The sequence below is a fragment of the Ranitomeya imitator genome, chromosome 2 (genome assembly GCF_032444005.1).
Source record: "Ranitomeya imitator isolate aRanImi1 chromosome 2, aRanImi1.pri, whole genome shotgun sequence".
Taxonomy (NCBI): Eukaryota; Metazoa; Chordata; class Amphibia; order Anura; family Dendrobatidae; genus Ranitomeya; species Ranitomeya imitator.
In genome coordinates, this window is record NC_091283.1 from 584,555,842 (window position 1) to 584,568,419 (window position 12,578).

A 12,578-nucleotide genomic window follows, 5' to 3' on the forward strand; every position below is an offset into this window, starting at 1 on the left:
GTGTGGGATTGCACTTTTTTTGCAATTTCACCGCACTTGGAATTTTTTCCCGTTTTCTAGTACACAACATGATAAAGTACAACTCATTCTGCAAAACACAAGCCCTCACATGGCCATATTGATGGAAAAATAAAAAAAGTTATGACTCTGGGAAGAAGGGGAGTGAAAAACGAAAACGCAAAACGCTCCGGGGGTTGAGGGTATCATCATCACTCTCCCCATTGGGGCTCACAATCTAGATTTGTTATCAATATGTCTTTGGAGCGTGGGATGAAACTTACACAAATATGGGGAGAACATACAAACTCCTTGCAGATATTATGCTTGGTGGGTTTCAAACCCAGTGTCCCAGTGCTGCAAAGCAACAGTGCTAACCACTCAGCCACAGTGCTGCTCTTATACAAAGGTATGTAAAATGTATATGTCTGACTTAGTCTGAAAGGAAAGGAAGTCTATCTACCAATCACTTAACATCAGGAATAAAGGCATAGCAGTCAACACTGTTCTAAACCATACAGAAATACAGTTCAAACGCTTTGCCGCCTATATACTGTAAGCACCCACTTGCGAGAGTCATTAGCTTGGTTTCCTCTTATTAAAGCTTTCTACCTAAAGAGTGGACCTCTTTGTATTTTTTTCAAATGCATATTTAAAACCAGGACCCCAAAGCTGATAGATAACAGTATCATTTATTGAGCCAAATATATTGCATATTCTATCAATTTTAGAAATGTAAAAACAAGATTTCAGAGAGCTGGAGGCAAGACAATCAGAATTAAATTGTAGACAGACTGTCTCCACATATATTGTAAATGATTTACCATCTTACCTCAAATTTTCCAACTGTGGATGACTCTAGAGAGAGAAAGGTCCTAAGAAAATAAAATAAATATGATCTAATCTTTCACAATGCAGCTGTCATAGTAGACAGCCAAGCATGGTAATCAAATAACTCTAAGAAATAATGGAGGCTACTGGGGTACTAAAAAGTGAAATAGATCAACAGGGCCAGATGGTCAGTCAGACAAATAATACTGGTACAGTATATAGTAATTCATATACAGGTCCTTCTCAAAAAATTAGCATATAGTGTTAAATTTCATTATTTACCATAATGTAATGATTACAATTAAACTTTCATATATTATAGATTCATTATCCACCAACTGAAATTTGTCAGGTCTTTTATTGTTTTAATACTGATGATTTTGGCATACAACTCCTGATAACCCAAAAAACCTGTCTCAATAAATTAGCATATTTCACCCATCCAATCAAATGAAAGTGTTTTTTAACAACAAACAAAAAAACCATCAAATAATAATGTTCAGTTATGCACTCAATACTTGGTCGGGAATCCTTTGGCAGAAATGACTGCTTCAATGCGGCGTGGCATGGAGGCAATCAGCCTGTGACACTGCTGAGATGTTATGGAGGCCCAGGATGCTTCAATAGCGGCCTTAAGCTCATCCAGAGTGTTGGGTCTTGCGTCTCTCAACTTTCTCTTCACAATATCCCACAGATTCTCTATGGGGTTCAGGTCAGGAGAGTTGGCAGGCCAATTGAGCACAGTAATACCATGGTCAGTAAACCATTTACCAGTGGTTTTGGCACTGTGAGCAGGTGCCAGGTCGTGCTGAAAAATGAAATCTTCATCTCCATAAAGCATTTCAGCCGATGGAAGCATGAAGTGCTCCAAAATCTCCTGATAGCTAGCTGTATTGACCCTGCCCTTGATGAAACACAGTGGACCAACACCAGCAGCTGACATGGCACCCCACACCATCACTGACTGTGGGTACTTGACACTGGACTTCAGACATTTTGGCATTTCCTTCTCCCCAGTCTTCCTCCAGACTCTGGCACCTTGATTTCCGAATGACATGCAAAATTTGCTTTCATCAGAAAAAAGTACTTGGGACCACTTAGCAACAGTCCAGTGCTGCTTCTCTGTAGCTCAAAAGTGGCTTTACCTGGGGAATGCGGCACCTGTAGCCCATTTCCTGCACACGCCTGTGCACGGTGGCTCTGGATGTTTCCACACCAGACTCAGTCCACTGCTTCCTCAGGTTCCCCAAGGTCTGGAATCGGTCCTTCTCCACAATCTTCCTCAGGGTCCGGTCTCTTCTCGTTGTACAGCGTTTTCTGCCACATTGTTTCCTTCCAACAGACTTACCATTGAGGTGCCTTGATACAGCACTCTGGGAACAGCCTATTTGTTGAGAAATTTCTTTCTGGGTCTTACCCTCTTGCTTGAGGGTGTCAATGATGGCCTTCTTGACATCTGTCAGGTCGCTAGTCTTACCCATGATGGGGGTTTTGAGTAATGAACCAGGCAGGGAGTTTATAAAAGCCTCAGGTATCTTTTGCATGTGTTTAGAGTTAATTAGTTGATTCAGAAGATTAGGGTAATAGGTCGTTTAGAGAACCTTTTCTTGATATGCTAATTTATTGAGACAGGTTTTTTGGGTTATCAGGAGTTGTATGCCAAAATCATCAGTATTAAAACAATAAAAGACCTGACAAATTTCAGTTGGTGGATAATGAATCTATAATATATGAAAGTTTAATTGTAATCATTACATTATGGTAAATAATGAAATTTAACACTATATGCTAATTTTTTGAGGAGGACCTGTACAATACAAAAATAAAAATAATTTCAAGAAACATTACAGGCTTTAGTGATGAGGTTACTCAAGTCAAGCATTTCTTCAGATCAGTCATCAGGTTTTAAACCAATTTCATTATTAAAAAAAATCTGTCATAATCAATCATACTACCCAAACTGCGGTCAGCATGAATTCATCCAGATATATTATTCTCTGAAATGGTCCAGCGTATATTTTGAAGATCTGGCTGAGGACCATAGGTGGAGATCAGACTTGTCTGCCGTCATGCTCTCTTTGCAGCACTGTTTGAAGTGGTAGACTGGTCCATAAGGAGAGGGAGAGGCCAGTCAATCACCTCTAGCAGTTCTGAGAAGATGGGGTGGCGCTGGACTAGTCTGGTCTCCAGCTGTGGTCCCAAGTCAGATCTTCTAACCAGATATTTACTGAAAGACCGGAGCATTTCAGAGAATATTACACCTGAGTGAATTCATGTTGCACGTGGTTTGGGCATCATGAATTGCCTGACTGGTAAAACTAACAAGTGTAAAGGATTATTTGGGCAAGATGTGATTTTTTGCTTAGCCTCCCCAGAAACTTTATTCACAGCTATTATTGAAATACCGAATGAATTTAGTATAGTTTCTTTCTATGAGATTAAAAACGCCAAATTTTAGATCTTCAGATTTATGAGTAAAGTTGTAAAAAAGTGCTTAAAATATCATTTTAATAAGTATCAGTCAGATGAGAGAATCTACTTAAAGGGAACCTGCCATGTTAAAAAAGCTATTAACCTGCAGATATGGGGTTGATCTGCAGGTTAATTTCATTCTGAATCTGTCCGGTGACTGCACTTAGGGCACCGCTGTCGGGAGGAATTGCACTTCAATCCCCCGGCAGCCTTGGGCTTTCATTAATAGAGGTGCTTCATTCACTGCTCAGTGCATAGTGAGCGTTTTCTGTAACCATACCATGGCACTGACTGACAGCTGACTCAGTATTAGGCTTTCAGTCAGTGGCGGTGCCTTCTTACATCTGTCACTCACTATGTACTGAAGCCACATTGGCCACGCCTCAGTGACTGAAAGCCCAAGGCTGTCATGAGGAATGAAGTTCATTTCCCGAGAGTGGGGCTCCCAGTGTGGGCACCGGGAAGGTTCAGAATGCTATTAGCCTGCAGATTAACCCTATATCTGCAGTTTAGGGGGGGGGTTTACATGATGGGTTCCCTTTAAGCATGTGTTTAACTTTTGCCCCAGAAAACAATTTAAAGGGAACCTGTCACCCCGTTTTTTCAAGATGAGCTAAAATACCGTTAAATAGGGGCAGAGCTGGGCTTTACATTAGTGTATTTTGTGAGTCTTTATTCCCCACCTATGCTGCCGAAATACCTTTGTAAAGTCGCCGTTTTGGGCTGTCACTCACGCTGGTCAAGTCATATGGGCGTGGTGACAGCGCTGTTTCTCCCCCAGATCTCCGTTGGTGGCGTAGTGGTGTGCGCATGTCCAGTGGTGATCGTAGCGGCCATTTTCCTGCAGCCGAGATGCGAACTCGGCTTCAGGAAAATGGCCGCCGAGATCTCCATGTGCGCACACGTGGCATCCCGCGGCCATTTTCCTGAAGCCCCGGGAAGCCGAGAAGAACCATCTGCGCACGCGCGGCCTCACAAAGATGGCCGCGCCCACCGATAAATGGCTGAATAGCGCAGATCACGCTATTTTCCTTCAAGCTGCACAGTGGATTCGCCAGTTGGATATGCGCACACCACTATGCCACCAACGGAGATCTGGGGGAGAAACAGCGCTGTCACCACGCCCATATGACCTGACCAGCGTGAGTGACAGCCAAAACGGTGACTTTACAAAGGTATTTCGGCAGCATAGGTGGGGAATAAAGGCTCACAAAATACACTAATGTAAAGCCCAGCTCTGCCCCTATTTAACGGTATTTGTAGCTCATCTTGAAAAAATGGGGTGACAGGTTACCTTTAAGGAGATGATAATAAATGTGGTAAACCTCTGATTTCTTGGCTAAAAATATATCAATATAAAAAATAAGATGTTCTATATTATATTATATTATCTCAGAACTTTTAAAATTCCACTAGCAAGCTTTAAATTTAATACATAGGATCAAAAAAACTTCTGAGATCGGCACAGAAGCTGAAATCAGTTTGTTAAACATACAGTATGTATCATAAAGGCTCATGTATAGATTCGTAATTGGAGTCCATAGTATGGAATGGCTACATCAAATGCAATATTAATTAACATAGTAACATATACATAGTAACATAGTTAGTAAGGCCGAAAAAAGACATTTGTCCATCCAGCTCAGCCTATATTCCATCATAATAAATCCCCAGATCTAGGTCCTTCTACAGAACCTAATAATTGTATGATACAATATTGTTCTGCTCCAGGAAGACATCCAGGCCTCTCTTGAACCCCTCGACTGAGTTCGCCATCACCACCTCCTCAGGCAAGCAATTCTAGATTCTCACTGCCCTAACAGTAAAGAGTCCTCTTCTATGTTGGTGGAAAAACCTTCTCTCCTCCAGACGCAAAGAATGCCCCCTTGTGCCCGTCACCTTCCTTGGTATAAACAGATCCTCAGCGAGATATTTGTATTGTCCCCTTATATACTTATACATGGTTATTAGATCGCCCCTCAGTCGTCTTTTTTCTAGACTAAATAATCCTAATTTTGCTAATGTATTTGGGTATTGTAGTTCTCCCATCCCCTTTATTAATTTTGTTGCCCTCCTTTGTACTCTCTCTAGTTCCATTATATCCTTCCTGAGCACCGGTGCCCAAAACTGGACACAGTACTTCATGTGCGGTCTAACTAGGGATTTGTACAGAGGCAGTATAATGCTCTCATCATGTGTATCCAGACCTCTTTTAATGCACCCCATGATCCTGTTTGCCTTGGCAGCTGCTGCCTGGCACTGGCTGCTCCAGGTAAGTTTATCATTAACTAGGATCCCCAAGTCCTTCTCCCTGTCAGATTTACCCAGTGGTTTCCTGTTCAGTGTGTAATGGTGATATTGATTCCTTCTTCCCATGTGTATAACCTTACATTTATCATTGTTAAACCTCATCTGCCATTAGGTACAATGGGAGTACCTTGGGAATGATGTTGAGACCCTTTTATTTAAAGGGACTCTGTCACCTGAATTTGGCGGGACTTGTTTTGGGTCATATGGGCGGAGTTTTCGGGTGTTTGATTCACCCTTTCCTTACCCGCTGGCTGCATGCTGGCTGCAATATTGGATTGAAGTTCATTCTCTGTCCTCCATAGTACACGCCTGCGCAAAGCAATCTTGCCTTGCACAGGTGTGTACTATAGAGGACAGAGAATGAACTTCAATCCAATATTGTAGCCAGCATGCAGCCAGCAGGTAAGGAAAGGGTGAATCAAACACCCGAAAACTCCGCCCATATGACCCAAAACCAGTCCCGCCAAATTCAGGTGACAGAGTCCCTTTAAACAATGCAACAAATGTTTGGATTAATTTAAATTTATTTAAATTAAATTAATTTAAATTAACTAAAAAGTTCTCTCATTATTAAAATTACAAAATGTAAACATGTTAGACACAACTGATTCATTTAGACTGTTTCACTGTCTTCTGGACACACTTTGATTTATTTTAATTTCTCTGTTTTAATACTATTTTTCCAGGAAGAAACATTATTTTGTGATTGCCGAGGTACTGAACTAGAATTTCAGCAAAAGAAATGTAATCAATAATGCTATTGCATGTGAAGTCTAAAATACATACGGTGAATTTTAAACATTCAGCTATGTTTTGGTCTTTTCTTACTTGTCGAGGGAAATCATAAAGGCTAGTGTTTTTTCATTGGCTGTAAACTGGAGTTTAAAGTTCATATGCTGCAAAAGGAAATGAAAACATGCTAGTTAGCTTCAAGAATATTTGTAATTTTTTTATTCATTTGCCACATTTATTGGAGAGACACAGTTGCACTTTCTTCAGCAAGAATCATACAGTACATGCAGTTTCTGATGCTGTTTTTAATTTTTTTTTTTTTAGCCAAAAATAGAAATTGGAAAAAGAAAGGGAGAAATGACCATGGTCGTCTTCTTTGGACACTCATACACATAACCGTCTGCTCCGTGACTGACATTACAGGTCGATGTGTTCGTGATTGGGGGGCGCATGGCTGTGATGTTCTGTCACTTGCACACTAAAGTCACCTGCCCGCTTAAGAAGAGGGCGCCGCATGTTGGAGGAGCGGAGGGAAAGGGAGTATAATTGTTTACTTTTTTTTTTTTTAACAGAAGAGAAGTGAATAGATGTCCAATATAAAAAAATATATTTATTTTACTAAGAAATATAATAAAACAAATAATTAAAACTCAGAATAGGTATTGAAAATTGATGGACACAGAAATGATGCTGTTTAATGTAAATATGATAATATCAATTTTTAGCATTACAATACCAGGGCAATTAATATACGTACAAGAGTTTTTTGGATATTGCAGCTAAAAGAATGGTAATATATATAGGAGACATGCATTTATGCTGATGCAGCATGAGGACAGATTGTAGTGATTTGGTGAATTAGCACAGCATCCCTCCGCCCCGACGCGCATTTCTGTCAAGTTTTTTTCAGGGTGAAAAAGTATTCACGTCTCTTCTGCTACTGAGCAACACCTGCTCAGGGCTCGGTTTTAGTTTATAAGTATTGAAGTAGATTCCCTATGAGTTTTTCTTAATATAAGGATTGTTTTGTGATAAATATTTCTGTCTATGCATTAAAGGATAACGGCAGAATGGGGGATTTATACCAGGATGGGGGCTGTTTATACCAGTATAGGGGATATATAAAGCATGATGGTGTATGTATATACCATTATATTGGATATATATACCAGGATGGAGGTGGCTTGGTCCAAAACTTGCATTGGGGCCCATCAGACTCTAGTTACGCCACTGGTAAAAGAGCAGTGAAGAGTCAGTCTTTCCTCTGAAGTGTCATTACTTTTAAATCCTCTGTGGTCTTTGACTTAACACTGCATCCCAAACTGTATGTATGATTCCATGTAGTGTAATAATCTTTAAATATTTTTAGCTCAATTTTGATTAAACACAAGGCAGATTTGTTGGTGAAATTTCTGTCCCAGTCACATGCTGCAAAAAATCACTCTAAGGCTATGTGCACACATTGCGGAATGGGGTGCAGAATTTTCCGCGCCAAATCTGCATCTCCTGGCAGAAACCGCAGCTGCGGATTTGCCGCGGATTTTATGCGGTTTTTGTGTGGATTTGCCACTGAATTGATGCAATTTTCTGCGGATTTTCTGCTGTTTTTCCCACTGCAGATTTCTATTATGGAAGGGGTCAGAAACGCTGCAGTTCCGCACAAAAGAAGTAGCATGCTACTTCTTTTGTTCCGCAGTGGTTTTTATGCGGATTTTTCCACACCATCAGCACAGCTTTTTTTTTCCATTGATTTACATTGTACTGTAAATCACTGTACGGTTCTGCAGCGTTTCTGCAGGGAAAAATCCCCTGCGGATCTGCACAAAATCTGCATCGTGTGCACACAGCCTAATAGGACTTTTTGTAATAAGGCTACTACTAGATGTATTGTTATCAGTGTCAACAGTGTTATCATAAAAATAACTTGCTGTCCCACCAAAATATTTTTTTTTTCAGAAAAATATTGGCTAAAGTATCAAATTAATGAACAAACAAACAAAACACCAGTGCCCCACTAAGTATGCCAAGCTGCTGAGGGTAAACACCGTATCTGTACAAACTGTGCAAAAAATGTTATGAGTCCCTGATGAATGTAATATTTCTAACTAAAGGTGTGGAATTGTGGATTCACTAGGCCACTGTACTTCCACAGTGATGTCACACACGGACTATAAGGACATGTGCATCTAGTTAGTGGGACCTGTACCAGTCAGAGTGTACTCAACCAGAAGATTACTTACAATTACAACTAGAAGGAATCCTTGATGTAAATCAAGCAAAAGTAACAGACACCCGCTGCTTTACTACTTTACTTAATGATACATTCATCAAGTATTGCCAGGTTTATAAATCAGCACAATTATTAAACCTTGAATGAGATATATAGATTAATAACATTCGATTTTACAACTTCACAGAATTTTCCCTCAAAATTTGACTTGCGATGAATAAATTCACACAAATCTCACAAATTCTTCCTGTTCTAAAACGTACCCTAAGCCTCCTGAAGGGAATTACGCTACTGTTGTGGGTTAGCACCGGACCCGTTTAATCGAAGCTGGTGGCAGCATACATTTGTGCAGGCCTTTGGTTGTCATTGTAGCGACTGCGGCGTTGATAATTATTGTTCCTGTCTGAGTGGGAGTAATTTATCGCGTCGCTGCAGCGTGCCCAATAGCCAGTACATAGCAGGCAGCCTTTCTGGCGACTAATTACCCCAGGTGCAGTACCTAATCTGACCTGAGAGTAAAGGGGACGCCCGAGAGCTGCAAGTTTTAAGTGGAACTGTAAGCGGGATATACATAAATCCCTGCAGTTCGTGGTATATTGCAGAGCAGTGGGATACCTAGAATAGGCCCCTGCTGTAAACTAAGAGGTCAATAGCCTTGTGTGTGGTTTTTTCATCACATTGTGGAGTGGAGGGATAACTAAGATAAGCCCCCTGCACATGTGATAGCCGTCTGTTGGCCTAAAGTCACCCCGATCTGTGACGTAGGTGTGACGGTGACGGTGTGAATCGTGACAAATTGGTTTGAACAGTTTGAAACTGTTAAACTGTAAAGCGCTGCGGAATATGTTGGCGCTATATAAATAAAGATTATTATTAAGATTATTATTATTATTATTATTATTATTATTAAATCTCAATACCGGAGATCTTAGAATGGCTTGGAAAATACATGTAGAGGGGTGTTGAGAGAGAGGACCTCATACACCACAGAAGCTTACACTCTACAGGAGAAAGAAAAAGAGGACCCTGTTGATCATATGAACTTACTCTCTACAGGAGTGTTAGAGAGGACCCCAGAGGCTTTGAAGAGATTGCACTTTACAAGAGAGAAAAAGAGAGGACCCTGCTGATCATAACAGCTTACAGTCTACAAGCGATAATGTGAGAGTATCCTGCTGATCATAAGGGCTTACCTTTTACAGAAGAGAGATTTACCCAGTGACTCTGGAAATGAAAAATGACTCTGCTATTCAAACCGTGCTCTACTGGGAACATCTGATCTGTGATGGCCCATATACTGATCACCAATGTACAGGTCATGATAATCCATAAGATATCATTGCTGCAGGGCATTATGGGGAAGCCCGTGTAGCAATCCAAGATGACGTGAGCCTGCTCTCGGATGCTTCAGCAGTGTTGGAAATGGTGATGGGCAAGGTTTTTTTTTTTCAAACTGTGAATCGAATCTCAAAATGTTCTAATTCATGCGAGACTGCAAATTTTTAGAAATTCAAACTCAATCCGCTTATCTGTAAACGAATGCTGTCATTTTAGTGTATTTTTATGGTCACTTTTCAGCATGCTGAGTTATTACTGTTTAGTAAATAGGTCTCATGGTTTTCTATACATCATTATAATCTGTGATATATTTTCTAAATGTTTTTATAGTAATGTGGACTTTCATAGATGCTCACATGGTCCATATTAGTAAATGAGAAATGGGTTGTGTCCCCCCGAAATATCGCATCTCGTGAGACTAGATGAAGAGCAGCATGGAGTGTCAATGTTTGTTACCATGATGGAATGAACATATTGAATAAAGAAAGGACGCTGCCCCCAAAAAGCTGATATGAATAGACCTTTATTGATTGTGCTGATTAATATACCTGGGAATACCTGAAGACGTGCTGTAGAATTTAATATGACATGTCCATGGTAACTTTGCAATAGCTGCGCGTTAGTGGTCTGACAGATTGCGGAACTATATATTCATCAAGTCACACTGACTGACTGAGGTTAGCCTGCAAGCAACAAAGTATCAGTCTTTAAAAGATTGAAAAACCCTTGATTTTATAGCCTTCATCTCACTGCTCTTCTTCTCATTTACATAGTAACATAGTAACATAGTTAGTAAGGCCGAAAAAAGACATTTGTCCATCCAGTTCAGCCTATATTCCATCATAATAAATCCCCAGATCTACGTCCTTCTACAGAACCTAATTGTATGATACAATATTGTTCTGCTCCAGGAAGACATCCAGGCCTCTCTTGAACCCCTCGACTGAGTTCGCTGTGCTTCATGACACTAGCTGGGCTTGAAGTGATGCAGTAAGAGTAATACTGCATTCACACATCCGTATTTCACTGTCCGCTATTCACGAACCGACTCTGAGGCATATACAGTATGAGGCTGTTAAGTTTGGATCAGGAGACACGTGGCTGGTTCTTGAATCTCGGTCAGTAGCGTAGCTACTGGGGGGGCAGAGGGGGCGGTTGGCCAGGGCCCTGCGCTCTGAGGGGGCCCACCCAGAGCTATACTACTGTAACTGTATCGGCACGGGCAGCACGCCGATACAGTTACATTCTGCGGCAGAGCAGGGAGAATGGATCTCCCTGCACTGCCGCCCAGCCGTTACCGGGCCCCTGAGCAGGAGGGGGCCCCGGTGCCAGCAGTGGGCCCCGCTCATCATCACAAGGTCAGCTGTACTGGCATTTAGCTGTCACTGATGCAGACACTGACAGGGGGCGCAATGACGTCACTAACCGTCGCCCGCTGTCAGGAGATGAGCGGGTGCTCAGAGCTGCGGAGGAACCAGGAGGAAGAGAGGTGAGTATTTATTTATCTTTTATGGGGGTTGCGTTATACTACAGGGTCTGCCTGTGTGGGGGGAGTGCAGCCTTATACCACAGGGTCTGCCTATGGGGTGCTGCCTTAGATTACAGGATCTGCCTATGGGGAGCTGTCTTATACTGCAGAGTCTGCCTATTGGGGTGCTGCCTTATACTAGAAGGTCTGCCTAAGGGGGGCTGCCTTATTTTTCAGGGTCTGCCTATGGGGGTGCTGTCTTATTCTACAGGGAATGCCTGTGGGGTGCTGCCTTATACTACAGGGTCTGTCTTTGGAAGTCCTGCCTTATACTACAGGGTCTGCCAATGGGGGTGCTGCCTTATAATACAAGGTCTCCCTATGGGGTGCTGCCTTATTTTTTAGGGTCTGCCTATGGGGGTGCGGTCTTATTCTACAGGGTCTGCCTGTGGGGTGCTGCCTTATACTACAGGGTCTGCCTATGGGGGTGCTGCCTTATACTACAGGGCCTGCCTATGAGGGTGCTGCCTTATACTACAGGGTCTGCCTATGGGGTGCTGTCTTATACTACAGGGTCTGCCTATGGGAGTGCTGCCTTAGATTACAGGATCTGCCTATGGGGAGCTGTCTTATACTACAGAGTCTGCCTATGTGGGTGCTGCCTTATACTACAGGGTCTGCCTATGGGGTGCTGCCTTATATTACAGGGTCTGCCTATGGGATGCTGCCTTATATTACAGGGTCTGCCTATGGGGGTGCTGTCTTATACTACAGGGCCTGCCTGTGGGGTGTTGCCTTATATTACAGGGTCTGCCAATGGGGGTGCTGTCTTATACTACAGGGTCTGCCTGTGGGGTGCTGCCTTATACTACAGGGTCAGCTTAATGCATTATACAATATAGAGTTTGCCTATGGGGCTGCCTTGTGCTATAGAGTCTGCCTATGGGGAGTGCATTATACAATATATAGTAGGCCTATGGGGAGTGCATTATACTTCATTATATGGAGGCTTATGGCGAGTGCATTAGACTATATGAAGGCTTATAGGGAGTGCATTATACTACATTTAGGACTATCTGGTGCATTATACTATATGGAGGCAACCTAGGGGGGCATCATACAGTGTGGAGATTACAGTGAGAGGGCCATCGTACAGTGTGGGATTACAGTGAAGGGGCCATCATACAGTGTTGGAGCCAT

The 12,578-nt window shown here is 42.0% G+C and overlaps 1 protein-coding gene across 2 annotated transcripts in view; it reads right to left on the reverse strand.

Moving 5' to 3' along the window:
- LOC138665091 (BPI fold-containing family B member 6-like) overlaps positions 1-12,578 on the reverse strand; it is a 52,328-nt gene that overhangs the window by 15,030 nt on the left and 24,720 nt on the right. For both annotated transcript variants that reach the window (XM_069752265.1, XM_069752266.1), the window contains 2 exons: positions 6,439-6,506; positions 830-872 (listed from right to left, as the gene is read on the reverse strand). In XM_069752265.1, coding sequence (XP_069608366.1) covers positions 830-872; positions 6,439-6,506 — 111 coding nt within the window. The remainder of the gene's footprint in view (positions 1-829; positions 873-6,438; positions 6,507-12,578) is intronic.